The sequence below is a fragment of the Cephus cinctus genome, unplaced genomic scaffold (genome assembly GCF_000341935.2).
Source record: "Cephus cinctus unplaced genomic scaffold, Ccin1 Ccin1_scaffold0705, whole genome shotgun sequence".
Taxonomy (NCBI): Eukaryota; Metazoa; Arthropoda; class Insecta; order Hymenoptera; family Cephidae; genus Cephus; species Cephus cinctus.
In genome coordinates, this window is record NW_014333325.1 from 240,393 (window position 1) to 257,457 (window position 17,065).

Sequence of the window (17,065 nt, forward strand, 5' to 3'; positions counted from 1 at the left end):
GTTATATAATAGGTCAGTGCCTGGAAAATGTTAGGTATGGGATCAGTGAACTACCTGAAGCGGTCCCCCGTTCAGTTCAAAGTGCCATTCTGATTGGGTGGTGTTTTTTTTTTTGTAAAGAAAAAGATAAGCCTTAACCTTCAAAACGTCGGAAGGATAAAAGTATCGGCGGATCAAATGCCGATCCTTTGTCTAAGAACATCGCTGATTCCTGTAAGATTATCGTAACAAGATAATTACGAGAGTCTCGTTGCTCTAGATGCTATCCATAGCGAACTGTTTGCTGGAACGTTGCGCACGTAGCTGCGTTCTCGGACGTAACAGTTTCTTCTTAACGCAATAAACGTTGTCTGGTAGCTACGGTGATCGTCGAGGCCCCAAAGTTGTCCCAAAGCGACAAAACAGTCCCCGGAGAAAGGTTAAGGGTTCCAGTTTTTATAACCAGGCCAATAATTGCTTTTGCCTGGAGAACGTTTCACTCGTGTCTCTTTGCCATCGGGACTGCGAGGTTCAAATGATTCTAGGTAGGAGATCCATTCACGACGCTGTACACTTACAGTGGTAGAATCATTAAATATTTTCATATTTCGAAGAAACAGTAAAGATACGTTCGAAACAAGATCTTAGTATTTTATATTAAATGGACGAATGACAAATCAATAATCACGGACGTCACCTCGAAAACATATACTTATGATTCTTTTATCTAGTACTAATAAATGGCGAAAACAATAGCGTACACATAAAATGATGAATGGAAACGAACGAACGAAGAAATACGAAGGAATTCAAATTGGAACCTGTATATAGATATATTAATAGAAAGCCAATAATTGGGCAGTCAGCATCAGGGTGAATTATTATGCGTTGCCAGAGCAGGCTCCTAGTCTTTAAATATAGCCGTCTTGCCTCTCTTACCAGGAGAAGACGGACGGACTAAAGATGTCCTAGATCAAGGAAGGTGCGAGCGAGTTGGTTATTAAGGATGAACTGACAGAAAGCTTCGTGGAGTGAATGAGTGAGACAAGGAGAGAAGAGGGAGAGACAGAGTGAAAAAATACTGACAAATGCCAACGGGGGGGTATAAAGTCAGCACAATATAGTGAGAGGGCAAAACATAGGAAGCACTGGGAGAAGTCCCTGTTCTCAAAATACGCACATTGCCAGTGAGAACGGGCACGGGTGGGGGAAGCCGGCGTGGTGGGAGAGAAAGGTGAACAAAGAAGAGCGTAACGCGCATGCGCCCTACTATATAATAAACACAGACAACAGATAGCAATTTCGTACTCTTCTCTCCTTTTCTACTTCTCCCCCTCGCCCCGCCCTCAATTCACCCTCGCGCCGTGACTCGATCGCCCCACTCCGCGACCCGTTCGGTCTCCAGCAGTCTCTGCGTACGACCGAGCAGCCAGGCAACTTCGAGGCCAAACACAAAGAGCCACTGTGTTCGTTGAAATTATTATGCGTCACATAGAGGGAGGCTGCCCTGCTAAGAGTACATGAAAGATGGGCACTGTGCTGATGGTTTGGACGCGATTAGATGGTATAGCAATGAGTGCTGGGATCGTTTCACCTAGAATTTTACACCATCGCACGTATACACAAACGTGCCCGGCCTATGCGTACACGCGTGGGTATCAAGTGCTGGATAAACCAGTGGCCGTGCATATATACGTACATGTGGGTATCGACTCTCAAAGTAGGACGAAAAGTCTTGCCAATGCTCGAATGATCAATCGGATCCATCGCTCGAGGATTGATCCAGTTATCACGTACTACCGGTGCAAATGGACAAATGAGCAAAATTATTGGTACGATCTGAAACTCGAGACAGAGTAACAAATATTTTATTTAAACGTATTTAAATTTTTCATTGCCATACCGTACAACTGAAATCTTAAGGCCACTTCCTTCCCTTTGATCTCCATGTTGTTTCGCATAATTCCTTGATAAAATTATCCATGGCGTTATTACTGTATCTCATCGTTCTTAGTAGGTACATAAAAGCAACTCGTTTATCATTGGTAGACTTGCTACGGCTATTCCGAGAGATTTCAGCTGCTAGGAATACCGAATTTGTATCAAGACTTTATGAAAGGAGTCGGATAAAGGAGATAAGGTATACGGATGAAGAAATTATTCTACCGTGATGTTTTGCATTCAGTTGGTAATCTTGTGTGTATGGGCTAAATGGGCTAAACTAGTATAACTGTATACATAGGAGTACGAAGTAAAAATATTCGCCAGCGGATTCCCTCGTAGTATGAAGCTTCGAGTCGACGTCCATGAGCTTTCTTCTAAAGATACGCTCGAGGAAGATAATAGATTTCTATCTGATCCATTTCTTTTGCTTATAGCCCGAGAAAGCGAATCTCGTGACCCCAATTTTTTGGCTTATATACGCAAACAAAATTACGGTTCCAGCGAGTTTTATTATTTTATTTTGCAAAATAAATTCACATCCACGATATTATTGAAATTACTTTAGTAGCTGTCGAACAAAGATGCATTTGGATTTAACCAGTTATCGTTAATTATTATTTACGACAACTCAAGATCGAGCAACTGTTGGAGAATTCGTTAGTAAAGGATGCTACGGCATATTACTGTATTGCAAAATACCAGATATCACGTGTAGACCTCAAGTGTTTACAAACAGTCTAAAACGTGCTTCCCATTCTTCCAAATATACACGCGTACACGTTTGCATGCACATAAATAGAATACCTGCATGTATAAATATATATCGATTACATAATAAATTTGAATAAGTTAAACAGAGCGAGCGTGTGCCTGTTTTATAAGCATACATTAGTAGCTACGCAATCGTAATGCGTGTAAGTCTTTAATTAGTCGCTCGTTTCGTATGTCGCTCTCCACGTAATTATTAGTCCTTTCGTGAGAGAACCTTAAAGCCCAAAACAATGCTCAATTAACGTTACACTTAACGCATGAGGCCAGAGCCCCTTCAATGATACGACTTTTTTTTTTACACGAGCGTTCAATTTTCCGCCACTTTTATTCCCAATTGTTTTTTTCCTTTCTGCCATTTTATGTTCTTTTTTTTAAGTCAGACTTTCCCTTTTACGCTTCGTTTACGGCAATTGGCCCGAATTAACGTAATTCCCGCGTAGCGAGGTCTCAATTGATCTTCGTAGAAACTACGACAACACGAAAAATCTTCCTTCTCTGTGCTCTAACTTGTAAGTCACGTTCGTACATACGGTACTGTATATATATTTACGTAATTCATGTTCGATGACTGTCGTTAACACGTAAGCTGATTCCTTCTGTTAATTTCGGCATTATTAGTCAGGTCGCGTCCGTACGCGCCAAACGAACAATGGGCTGTATCATTGACACAATGCAAATTCGTGCAGGCCTATTTGACAAGTTGTTACTTTTACAGATGGCATGTGCTAGATGTATTCTAATTAAACGGAATTCAGCTTCGTGACAGGATTGCATGCGCGGACCTCGATAGGTAGCTCTATTTATCCACCGTTTCGTTATATAGTTTTTTCCTATTTTCCACCTGCATAGAATCAACAAAGACGCTTTCAGATTGAAAATTGAAAATTATGTTTATAACTTGTGGCTCGTCGGTCCTAACGAATTCTTGTGTACACGTACTTTGTCCTACGCTTGATAGACATCTGCAAGGCAGCAGTCCCAGTTACACGATGCCGTTCGCTGCAGTCTTAACGACGTCAACGTATATCTCATTCATGTATTTTTGACTTCTTCGGTCGATCCCGACTTAAGGAAACCAGTGTACATACATATATGCACTCCTCGCTTCCTGTGTACGGAAACTCTTTATCTAGTCCACCGTTCGGCCATTTTTCCTTCTCTACCCTGAAACCTCCTTGTCACCCTTCATCCAACAACCCTACTGCTTCTCCAATCCTTTCAGTCCCCCATTACCCCTCCTCATCATTCCCCTCACCGGTACCACGTTCCCTTGTCATTCCACCACGTTCTATTTCCCCGACATCTACCAGAGTTCAGCGGAATATTCCACGGATGAGATTTACCCTCTCGGTCTGGTCTGTGTTAACGCACGTAGTTCGCACCTTGTCGCACTCACACAAAATTGATGTGTATTTCGTCCGGAGTTCTCCACCTCTGTATAGATATACGTTAACTCTGCGTTTCTCTCTTCGTCTGCATCTTTCTCTCTTTGTTCGATACGTTTCATTTTTGCCCTAGCTCTCTCTCTCTCTCTCTCCCTCTCTCTCTCCTTCTTTCTTCCTCTCTCTACCCATACAAACGCACGCAGGTACAGTTTCCCTACACTGCCTTGCGCCTCTTTACTCTCTCTTTCTCCGAATCTGAAAGTTCCGTGCAGGGCCGTACCAAGAACCAACGACCAACGGGGGCCTACCGAATGAAATTCGTAGGATGTCATTTTCACGTTAAATCTTGTAATACGAGTGGTTTAACCTTGGAAAAATTTAATTTCCAACAATAATTATACACATACGTGTTTCCTCCTGGATACAAGGGATAACAGTTCTCGAAGGATAAGTGACCTGTAAAATGTAAAAATTTACTTTTTTTCTTACAATTTCAAAAATACGCTACTGCCTGATAATCGTTATTCCTTCTCCAACCGAGTTTAGATGCCCTCACTTCCACTCGTATCACCGAGTGGTAGCGTAGATCTTTCTCTCTTTACTAATCCCTCCCTCTACTAGCCGTCCCTGCCCCTTATTTTCACGGCCCTTTATCGCTATACTTCCATCGCTACTACTACTACTTGTATCACTGTGCTACCTGTGTAGTACACGTACGACTGTTCTATACTATCCTAACGGTAAACATTCTCCTTCTTCCACCGGATGCATTCGCTATACATTCGTCTCACTCGCTCTGCCCCAGTCAGAGAGCAGAACCTAACCTAACCTATATCAAGCCCTACAGGCTTTGCCGTCTCATTCTGTTCGGAGCGAGCTGTATTTCTCTGTCTCCCCCCTTCTCCCCTTCACCCCTTATCCCTCTCTCTCTGTTTCTCTCCCTCGGTTTCCTAGTTCAGTTGCATGCGTCTACCTTCCTTGTCCCACCTGCTGCTATACAGTCGCTACGTCTCACTCAGTTGCCTGGTAACAGCACGAACTCTACCAGCTGATGTAAGAAAGCCTTTTAAAGGAGCAACAAGACACGGAGGTCACAATTCGCCGTGACGATTGTCATCGATTCACGCATCAAATCATTTATGCAAGTTATCTGATCGTACTACTGTATTACGTAGAGCACGTGCGACTCTTTGAAATTATTTCGAAATAAATATCAAGGTACAACGTCCTATTATTGATTTTGGTGAAAAATGTAAAAACTGGTCAAACGGTGCTGTTGACGGTGAATATAATGGCGGAAACAATTGTAGTATTATCGTGATTTTCAAAAGAATGTTGACGGGTAATTTAAAGATTTTTCGGAAAAACTAAAAAAAAGATTACAATTCAATTTCAAATCAATTTGTTTCATGGAAATGTTTTTTTTTTATTCTTCATCTTCTCCCAGTAGATTCTTTAGTATTAGTCATGTGAATTTTTTTCTTTTTTTTTTTTCGTCAAGATCAATATGAAATATCATCATGAACGGGATGTTCTCGTTTTTTCTTTGTGCGTATACTGTGTAACAGAATTTACTTTTCTTTTTTTAACAATTTTTATAGAACGGTCAACTGTAGGCCCTTTGTGTAGTTAGTCAACCTATTGATTGCTTGTTCACGTAGTGTACTGTTTATCAGTGACGGTAAATTATCGGCAAATACCCTCTCACCCGTCATTTCCTTTTCCGACATACTGCTTTTAATTGGCTGCCGTAAGGAACGCTTAATTGGACATTTTTATCACGGCTTGTTTGATACTAGGTAAACCCTTGCATTAATTCTGATTACCATATCACTGCTGTCAGAAATCATGTAACGCAGTGATACCAATTTGAATGTTAGATTAAATAATAATTATGGTCAAAATTTCTATAAAAAATTTGTCCCGTGACGAACTTCATTTTGTACGAAATAGTATAATTTTTTTGAAAAAAAAAAAAAAATGTAATTTTGAAAACCACAAAAATTCTATTTTGATATTAACCACCTATTCGGGACATACTATTAAATATGATTTTTGGATTCTGCAATTTATTATTCTTATCTTTTATCACTTTATATCAATGCGGTCCGTTGCTTTCCATTCTGACGAAATACTTGCTCTACATAAACGTCCAAAATTAATGCGGTTATATTAATAGTCGTTCACCATGATGATTAATCATCAATGCAATATCGAATTCTGAAATGGAATTCTGATTTACGAAGATGATACTTCAAACCTGTACCACTGTACTCTGCCGTAATGAAATACTATTCCGTTCCCTGGAAAATTAACGGAGATGTATCGATTCGCCATTGGCGTAACAACCGATCGGTACAGTGCAATCAAACGCACTTTGATTTTTATTTGAATATTGTTTGACTTTACCCATTTCGAAAAGGGTGTTCCTATAGTTGAAAAAAAGATAGATTTGAAAATGTTTAATTGGAACTATTGAAAAACTTAAACAAATCGATCTAAAGCCTGCACATAATATTTAGTATCAGAATCAATCGATATCCTATAATTAAAATTGCTTATCAATTAGATTCTTTTAAATCGATTTCACTATCAATGATATTAATGTATCTACTGTGCATATATAGCTGGTCTACGAGATTAACGTGCCTTCTTTTTTTGACAGTTCCCGAGCAATACAATCTTTGACAAATGACACGTGTTTTTCATAAAGTAACGTGAATGTATGGTAAAATTGGAAAATAAAAAATATTTCGTGTAAAACCATACATATTTTGTATGATTTGATGCAGTGACACGTGCATCTTGCCAGAGACTTGATTTTTTCCAATCTCTCAAAAATACTCATCCAACCTCTGGACCGACTATAGGTACTGTAATACGTGAAGTTGAATAAATAACAATTATTTGTATACGGTTGGTAACCATGATCTCTGTTCACAATTGGTAATGAAATTTACAAGTAACTTGGCCGCTTTTCGGGTTCACGTAAAATTATTATACTTGGTATTAGTTGGCAAACGTGCCATCCTCGAGCCGTGTTTGAGCCAAAGCAGTAATTGCTCCCTTTGCGAAACGTCTTGCGGAACTATATATCCCTTTGGTCCGCTCCGTTAAATGCGTAAGCGTAACGTATTATTGAGCGCCAAGTATTTGCGATTAGATGGAACAAATTTCTGTAAGATGATAAATGTAAATAGCCCTACGAAGTCATTGCTCAAACTGACGTGCAAAGTATAGAATTATGCTGAAAGGAGCAATTCGCGAATTTTCTAATATACCCATATGCCAAACTTCGTAAATATCGAAATTTCGATCTTTTCTTAATAATCTTACAGACTAAGCTATCCGAACCGATAACGATAATACAAATATTCGTCACGTGAATAATATCATATTTGCTATGTAATCACTTTTCGCAAAGACCGTGAACATAGAGTTGAATCAACTGGCTTTTATGTACACAATAATAATGGATCTATCAATATTATCACATCATAACAGAAATTATGTTCAGAAGAAAACCAGTTTAGTTACATCAGCCAAGTGATAAGATTCTGATGCAATTTATTTTTTAAAATACGAAACTATCCATTCAGTGGTATTTTAAAGTGACGTAAAAAAAATATTTCTACTCGGATTCGAATGTATAGATATTTCTGATGCAATAGTTAAAAAGATATCAATGAAATAACGTCTAATCAAGTTACCAACTGACGAGCATTTTCAAATAGGCATTTAAGCTGCCCAAGTAATTCACAAGTTAATATAACGTATACACAGTATTTTTACAATTAAAATGTGTCAGCGAAAACGACAATGATTATAAATATAAATGAGAAAAAATTTTAAGACTAATTATAGATTGACTCGTTTGCAATCAGCTGGCGTCTTCTAAGGCAAGGCTTATCTCTGATACAAATCTAAAGGCTTTTGTCAAAAAGATTTAATATTTCAATTCAGTACCATTCACAATCGCTACGTCAAAGGGATTATAAATGAATCTGGTTGTGACACTTATATACCTATAGTCAGTCCACGACTAAAATATCCTTTTTGCTTCCTCATAGAGAAAGCTGTTTTCATGAAAAATTTTTTTTCGAGATTTTCATGTTAGGATACTTAACATGGTCTAAAAGGTCAAGAAAAGTAGTTTAGAAAAAAAGTCCGTATGTATGTGTGTGTGCGTGTGTGTGCAGGGCTTCGAAAATTCAATTGCCTCTTACTCAGTACGTTAGAACGATCGGACTGAAATTTGGCATGCAAGTAAAGTAGATATCCCTCTTTAAATGTTGCGATTTTTAATGAAATATATGCAGCGATTCAGATTTTGTCATTTAAAATTTTTTGAAAAAAGGGCGTGGTCGCTCTAACTTTCGTAAAGGTTCGACGATTTAGCTAAATAGTTCTTCATAACTGAAAATACGTTCAATGTTGTTTGGTATTGAATTTCGACAAGATCGCTAAAGCGGTTCAGATTTTACGTGGTTTTGAAATTTTCAAAAAATTATCGTTATTGTTTTTTTTTACCTCACTTTTAACTGTATGTATGTGTATAAATAGCCAAAATAAATAAAAAAACTTCCTCATAGTGGAGGCTTTGTGAACGAAGGAAAAGAATCAAGAAGCAAAGTCTCAGATTCTACTTTGCATCATTGTGATAGAAAAAACCAAGTAAAATAATGAGGAAGCAATTTGCAAGGTTCTACATTGCAGCCTTGTTTTTTTGACAGATGAAAATCAATGAAATCCCCAGCAAGACACGTAAGCCTTTGAATAAAATTTATCTTATAATATCTTATGAAATGTTATATGGTGGTGCACTTAAATATTGTATTTCCCTCTTCTAGGATATACTTCAGTGATTGTACGGAAAGGCAAAATAATTCATTGTTTTGCATCTGCAAAGAAAAATCATAATTATAAGGATCAGTTGCCAATTCACTGACAGACAATTCTTGTAGTTTTGCACATTAAGTTTAACCTCGGCGTAGCATAACTTGTATAGATTGGAACTAGAATCTGAATTCACTGTAAAACATACCAAAGACATTAAGCACTATTTTGAGGTTAAGTAGTTGCGTACAAGAGCTGTAATTGAAAGTAAAAGCAATACAATCACGAGCGAAGGCGACAACTGCACACTTTGTTGGATCTAGAGGAAGCTATTTCCGCGTATGCCATTCCTGAATAGCTTCTAAGAACTCGCTTTGTATTATTCAACAATCAGCATGGGTGTTCAATGCATTGCTAGATCTTCGGATCGACAAGGCACATTGAGGAGTTTCAAGGAAATTCATGAACGATGACTTTTAAAAGAATAAAATATATGTATGAGGTACTGTTATGTAGAATAATGCAGGAATAGCGATAAAATTATAATGGCGTAAGTTATTATTATAAAATAGAACCGTGAGACCAGTTTCACATTCGAGGGACTCTTTAGCTTTATAACCCATGAGAAGACGCACAGTGATTTTATGCGATTATATGAAGGAGCTTCGTTAAATTTCTAAAATCATTAATTCACTTCTGTGCTGCTTTATTGTTATAACAGAAGTTGTTAGAAGTTGCTAGAACGAGAGAGATAGAGAGGAAAAACAAAACAATAAATTTGTAAAATGCCGCCAGAGGGACTCAGGTAAACATAGATAACTTCTCACTCAGGGCTGACAGCAAATTAGGAGAAGGATAAGAGAAATTTTATCTTTTCTATCAAGATCATAGCGGTACCGTATAAAAATGTTCCAGGAACGAGCAAAGAGGAAAGTTGCTTAAAATATATTCGATACATGCATGAGAAATATAATTTGAAAATGTATTATGATTCCAATACTCGAACGAGATCTTTAACTCCGAGATTTCTTCGCAGCTGCTTTTTCAAGATATTTTATAACTATTCGTCGAGTCGAAGCATTCGGTAATGTTACAAAGGATTGATGGACAATAATTCTTGAGTAAAAAGTATTTTTGACAATTCACTTATCTGAACATTTTATAGATGAGATTAGGATGTATCAAGGATACTAATAAGTGTATAAGCATACGAATTAAAGTATGTATATTATAGTCGGTCTCCAAAATGCAAAAAATTAACTTAGAGTGACAGATAGAAAAATGCGAAGCATCCAACAGGACTTCCTATTGCCAATGTTTTCTTTTTACCAAAGGTAACTTATTGTAAATCAATATAAAACCATTAATTACCTTTGGCAAAGGAGCATTGGCAATTCAGAAATTTTAATAGTAATTCCTAGTACGATACAAGTGTTACCATGTGTCACTTTAAGGTATTTTACTCGCTAATCAATTATATAAAGGGAATTTATTATTAATTATTATTCATGAAAATTAAACGTAATAGTAGCTACATGTTGCAGTGTAAAAAATATCTTCAGACACTTGTATTCCTTGACTTTTGTATTTTAGCAGAAAATCATTCATGCTCTGTTTCTACATTCATTTTCTGATTATGAAAAATGTATCAAGCATGAAATAAATATTCATTTCCATTACTATATCTCTGAGTTATTCGGACGTTCATGAAAATCTCTCTCTCTCTCTCTCTCTCTCTCTCTCTCTCTCTCTCTCTCTCTCTCTCTCTCCAATTCCTGCTTCACAACTTCCTTAACTCCTCACTTTTCGATCTATTCGCAACGCTCCTCGTGTATCAGCACCCTTCGTGTATCACGAATACGAATCCAGCTTCTAGGGCATTTCGCCAAACGGGCGTAAACAACGCAAATTAATTATTGCTATATCCCTTTGGCCTCTGGCCAATCGTTTTTAAGGTACTCCAGTCTTAATGAGTAAACGCTCAGTCACTTCCGACCTGAATAAACCAAGTTGGTTCGACACCTGATTCGTATCCGCTCAAAGCCTGGAGCCAATGTAATGTCGGTTGTAGTCAATCGGTATCGTTTCGAAATGAAGTAAGAATTATGTGTGGATGAGGGTGTGTGTACTGATCATCTGTACTGGTCGAGAATATTTGTTCTAGTTTTTATTTTGTATTATTTATCCGTTGTATTAATATTATTATTAATGTGTAAAATTTTGATATTGCACAAAATATTTTTTGATCACGTATCGTTTCGAAGACTTTTATAAACTTTTCCTATGAACAAATTTCGCAATAGACTCTGTGCTTCTTGAATTATTATAAAATTATTCAAACTGCATCCTTGTGCTGTTTCACAGCTGACAGCCATCTTCCTTAGTCTTGGGAACATTATAAATGTCCTGGACGACTCCGATTTACGGAATCAGAACGGCGTGACTCGCCAAAAGTTTGCGCAATTTATCAAAACCGCGACGCACCCCGTTTATGGTACGTAGACACGTCTCTATACGTGCATGTTCCTTGGCGACCAAAGTAAAGAATGCTCTTCGACGGAAGCTTGAAAATTCACCTTAAACGTAACGAGGAACTCATACCTGTATAAAAAGTCAATGTAAATGGTCGCGATAAGTCATTGAGAAAGAAAACTCGTATCGTTGTCGAATACAACTGTTACTTCGACGAGCAATGTTTGACATGTTTCTATGGAAAATACAATAAAGCAGATACGAACGAAGCGTTTAAATTTCTTTCATCCATTTTCCCTGTGGAATTGACGATTTTTGGTTTACACGAGTACCAGAAACTAAATTGATTCGCAGATCTTTATATGACGACATCGCCTGTGAACTGAACGTGTATAATCTACAGTCGATGATAAATTTATCTTTATCAAATGATACTAATGTCGATAATGATTTTCGCTCAATAAAAACGTGCAATACTATCAACTTTATTTGATAGACATGGTTGGAGCAAACAACATGGTAACTGCATTAGTCGTGCCATTAATAATTTAAAATCAGATACTCGATGAGCGCAAAGAGTTAAATTGGTGATTCAGTAAAACAGAATATAATTGAAAATGACAAAAGAAGTTTCACCTCTTTTGATTTTCTAATTTGTAGACTGAAGCTTCCTTATTAATTTTTTTCAATCATTTTTTTTTTCTTTTACCTCATTACTATTTTTTTTTAATGTAAAGGAGCATGGCATTGGCGTAATGAAAAATGTGTAACGATAAGTACAGAATCTATGCTATAGATCCCAATGCTTAACTGTACATACAAAGTGATAGCATTTTTGAGATGACTATTTGAAAGTTTGGCAATGCGTTTGCTAAAATTGGAATAAATTCGGTTTTTAGCGGAAAGAGTGAAAATTTTGTGAAATTTCAGATACATTCATTTTTTCACAATGCATTTCGAATTCTGTCCTCAGAAGTGAACTGACGTAAAAAATGTAACAACATCGTCACAATTAATAATCACGCGAATGCTTCTCGATTGAAGGTTATTGAGGATCGTTTGAGGTTAAGAGTCTAGAAGAAAATGTATAAACTGTCGAATGATCTAGTAAAAAACTAGTTTACCGTACTTAAAAATCATTGCGCAACTGCCAGCTAAATTAAAGCTTCTTGAAAAGAAGAAACAGGCCAATAGAAAGCCATCTTCTTCTTTTCTTGACGCTACGAACCTACGTGTTAGCTTGTGTGAATTATATTCTTTATATGGAAAATACTGAACTATGTCCTTATAAAATGTAATGTTTATATAGTACGGTTGTCAGAAATTTTTATATAATTTAATTATTTGCTTCGTCGTTGTAAATTTTCAAGTCAGCGATAACAAAGTAATTCTAACTTGTTAAAATCATCGTCAGAAGTCATTCGATATTGAAGACGAACTTTTTATGTAGATTTTATTGCAAATATCGAATTTACGTTAATTATAAGAATTTTACCAACACCTGGCCACAAGGACCATCGATGTACTTGGACAGTTTCCAGAAGTACGAAAACTACAGGTACGCAATCGTGTTTACGTTGAAGACAGTTTCTGCAGAAAGCTTTCAGGTCTACGTGACTTTTGTCAAATCTACAACGAGCGACAGGCGTTACGCAACCTGTGGTACTAATTGATGGTTTATCTTTACGTCTATTCTTGAAGTTGACCCACTTGTCAAAGGCTTTAAAGGAAATAGGATTTCTATGCACAGCACGAACTGATCGCTGCCTACATTTTTAGATACATTGACAAATGCTAATTCCCAGACTTAAATCAATCTTTAATCAAGGATTTTTTGCACCAACTGTTTATTAGCGATACTGGCCGATTGTGTTATCGTGTTATTTGTCAGACATTCAGGCGCTGCTGATAGTGACTTATCTCGGGTTCTTGGAAGAAGTCATTCGCTTCTCGATTGAAGCAACAGTGTGCCATGATACAGATCAATATCCCTGATAATCGTTATCGTGTATCCTTGCTGGATTAAAAGTCTCTAACCAATTTCATTTACCTATATATAAACAAAATTATGTGTAATTTTTTGAAATTGAAAAGAAAAAATGACTACACTTTATTATTTTCGATCTGTCAAAAAAAAGCATTGGCACAGTGCACTATATGAAACACGGCTATTAGATGATGTTAAAAAGATTATTTTTCAGCTTGTTAAATACATACAAAGTCTAATAATCTAAGGTTCACCAATTGTATCTCATATGGAAATGATTTGTCGCAAATCTTAGTTATATCCTTTAGTTTCAGATCGAGCAATTCCAAAACACGCTTTAACAATTTCAATTTTAACCAGTTCAAAACGGAACCGTATAATTCATGTTTTTTCTTAAAGCATTGAAATTCATAAAACTTGAGTCAAAATTGTGAAGCGAATTAAAATATTATTTTAATATAAAAAACATTTATAATAATAACCGATAACTTCTTCAAGTAGAAGCAAACTGCACTATTTGTTTAACTCAGGAGGCGATACAGTGAAATACACAAGACAGTTTCATCTCAATATTGTTTAAAAACAAAATCAAATCGCAATGACTTTTTCGAATTAAATGTACTCAAGTTACGTTTTGCTGTACTCATTACACAGAGAAAGATATTATTTTGTGAATGATAATATATGACTTATAGTCCTTTCCCAAGGTCCGGGAGAAGAGACTCACCGTTCTGGTACTAGATGCTCGAAATTCGAAATATTCAATGGGGCACTAACTTCCATAGGCCATCTTGAATTCTTCCGCCGGCAAATGTTGGATCTCGTTGGCTGTTTCAGTGACCAGCTTGGCATCTACATTGCATAAACTCTATATTATTCTTGGCATCTGCATTGCATATTCCACAGAAATGTATGGTTCTCATTCGAACGGACAGCCAAGACGTGCATGATGTCTTGGCGGATGTCCGGATTCAATGGATTTCATATATTGGATCCGAAATGGAAGAAACTCTATTCATCGTTTTTTTTACACTCCTGCCCATTTCCTTACCATCGTCCCTGAAGAGTCAACACGATAATAAATTCGAGTTATCGAGTTATCTCGAAACATAGTTCTTGTCTTTTATGAATTCAACGAAGCATGACATTTTTTTCTAACCTACATTTTTTTTTATAATTAGCATAAGACTCAATAGCATTGGTCAGTCACGGATGAAATATAAATATAGAATTAAACACAAATCAGTTATCTTTGATTAAATTGAAGTATAAAGGCAAATGAAAATAATAGTTATCATTAAATAATATTTTACCGGAAGTTCGTCCTTGGGCATCATCATCGTTCGTGAAAATGTCGATAATTCCTCAGCTTCATTTATCGAACTCTGAGAAGCCATTTTGTTCTCAAAGATGTCGAAATGATCGCCAGTTGATCGCTTCCTGGGTAACGACTCGACCTGTTTCATGCAGAACGGTATTAAAGGATTAGTTCGAAAGTCTGGCGAGACCTCTTGAGGATGAAACAAAAAATTCAGACTCCGCCCATCTTAAAATTTTATGAGGTCAATAAATTCAATGACCTTTATGACCCCAAATGTGATATACATACCAGCTGACTGGTACGTGTACACAAATACGTACGATCCGTACAATACGTTACAGCACATCATATTATAACGTGATTAACCATGAGAGTCCAGTACATTCTTTTTTTTTTCTAAACGATTCATCCTTTTTAATAGAACAGCATAACGATGAGATGACCTTTTGGTATTGTAATAAGTAATTCGAAACGGATACGAAATATATCATGAGGATTATAAACTATCAATAATCATTTCGTTACAGTAAGATTTATATGTACAGTGCTATTCGGAAGTATTGCACGAACTGAAGTTGGCGTTTGTTCATTCGATTCATATGACAGAACTACCTTCAGGTTGTGTAATAGTAAATACTAAGAAGAATTGATATGGAATTGTTTAAGTTCGTTATTTTCGATCAATTGCTTTTTATATAAGCTTTTTATTGATAGGATACGAAACAAAAGGAAAATATCACCCGAGTGTATTATTTCGAAAATTTTGCGCGTTTCATTCGATTTTTTTGAGGCCACTGAGCACTATGTTTTCATTTCACCGCGCACTGTGAGATATACGATAACTATCACCACGATCATCATCAGTATCCCGGTGGAGATAATCCAATTAATGAAAATATCACAATAGCAATTGCAGGTCATATACTCATTTTGAAATGCTGTGCTCGTTTATAACGTAGAAGTTTTCATTGCCGGATCACGTGACGATAATAAACTTTGAATATAGAATCGAAAAGTCGTAAAAAATATAATAAAATTATAAATAGATGAATCCAAACTATAATAAAGTCAGACTCGTCAGCTACTATTTACCTTTTATATCCATTAATAATATCAAATATGGATTACTTCGATTTCAAGTAAAATGCAATAATTCTTACTAATAATGTAAATTATTAATCGTTACACCTCTCAACTACGTCCTTTCATGATATCGATGTAATGTTATTATTTGATTATAAAATATTTAATATTGCAACTGAAATTGAAGTAACCTCCATTTATTGATGTTTTGCAATATATTCTCAATTCTTGGTATATTATATGAATAAGAATGTTTTATATGAAAGTTTAACCGTAGCATGTAGTAGATGACGACGTCATAGAGGTATTTTATAAACACCTTACACTATTGACCGTGTAAAAATTCGTTAGCGACCGTTATGAAAGGCTATTATATCAAAGTCTGGAACACATCACTCGCGACTAGTTTAATAACAGGCCATCCGGAAGATACGGTTAAAGTTAGAATCATCTATTTGTTGACAGCGTTCAATTTTAATCATTCGATAGCTCCTACGATGATATTTAAGGTGCGGTCGAATGATTTAATTTAATAAGACATTTACAGTTTTGAGAATTTTTACTTTGTGCGACAGTAAAGTGACACCTTTTATATCTTAGTTCAGATGACGGTAGTCTGTATTTCATAGAAATGAATACACAAATAAATATTCGTTCAAGAATATTTTTGTGGAAGAGAAAAAGTTCCATTTGCAATCAAGTGGTCTGATGTTAATGTACGATTATGTAATACTCATTCAAACATACCTTTTAGGAATATCAATAAAGTATCACCTAACTCCTGCGAGAATGGAGTTGCATGCACAAATTCTTTTTATGCGAATTGATACGGGTCTATCGTTTATTTCACTGATTGAAGAAAACAGTGTTGGTAACGTTACTAATGGCGCCACCTTGTAGACGCTCTGGTAAGTGAAGTTAATACGAATCTTCCGTGAGACTCGAAATAGTTACCGTTATATGATAATATTCTATTTTTAGTACAAAACAAAAATATACGGGGAATATAAAAATTGTACATTAGCGAGATATACAATACAAATATGAAAAAGCTTTATGATTGGTCATAACGTATAACTTTGTATTCTTATGTAAGAAAATGTAGCTATCAAATCCCGACATCGAGCTCTAATATATCCCCAGCAAATACAATATTGCCTGTTGTAATATTCCATTTATTTTCATAACGTCAATATTACAAGTGTTCTTGTAATATCGTGTTTGCTGGGATTACATGCAAATCGATGTTTCCATGGCAACGGAAAATATGCTTCAATATTCATTGCC

The 17,065-nt window shown here is 36.2% G+C and overlaps 1 protein-coding gene across 6 annotated transcripts in view; it reads right to left on the reverse strand.

Annotated features, from left to right (window-relative positions):
- The window catches only part of LOC107270137, a 98,134-nt gene that overhangs the window by 77,300 nt on the left and 3,769 nt on the right, over window positions 1–17,065 (reverse strand). For 3 of the 6 annotated variants that reach the window (XM_015744855.2, XM_025087564.1, XM_025087565.1), the window contains exons 3-4: window positions 14,688–14,831; window positions 14,102–14,226 (exon numbers count right to left, since the gene is read on the reverse strand). In XM_015744855.2, coding sequence (XP_015600341.1) covers window positions 14,102–14,226; window positions 14,688–14,831 — 269 coding nt within the window. Of the gene's footprint in view, window positions 1–13,121; window positions 13,438–14,101; window positions 14,227–14,687; window positions 14,832–17,065 lie in introns of those variants that run through there. The other 3 variants (XR_001538246.2, XR_001538245.2, XM_015744856.2) reach the window with 2 other exon arrangements.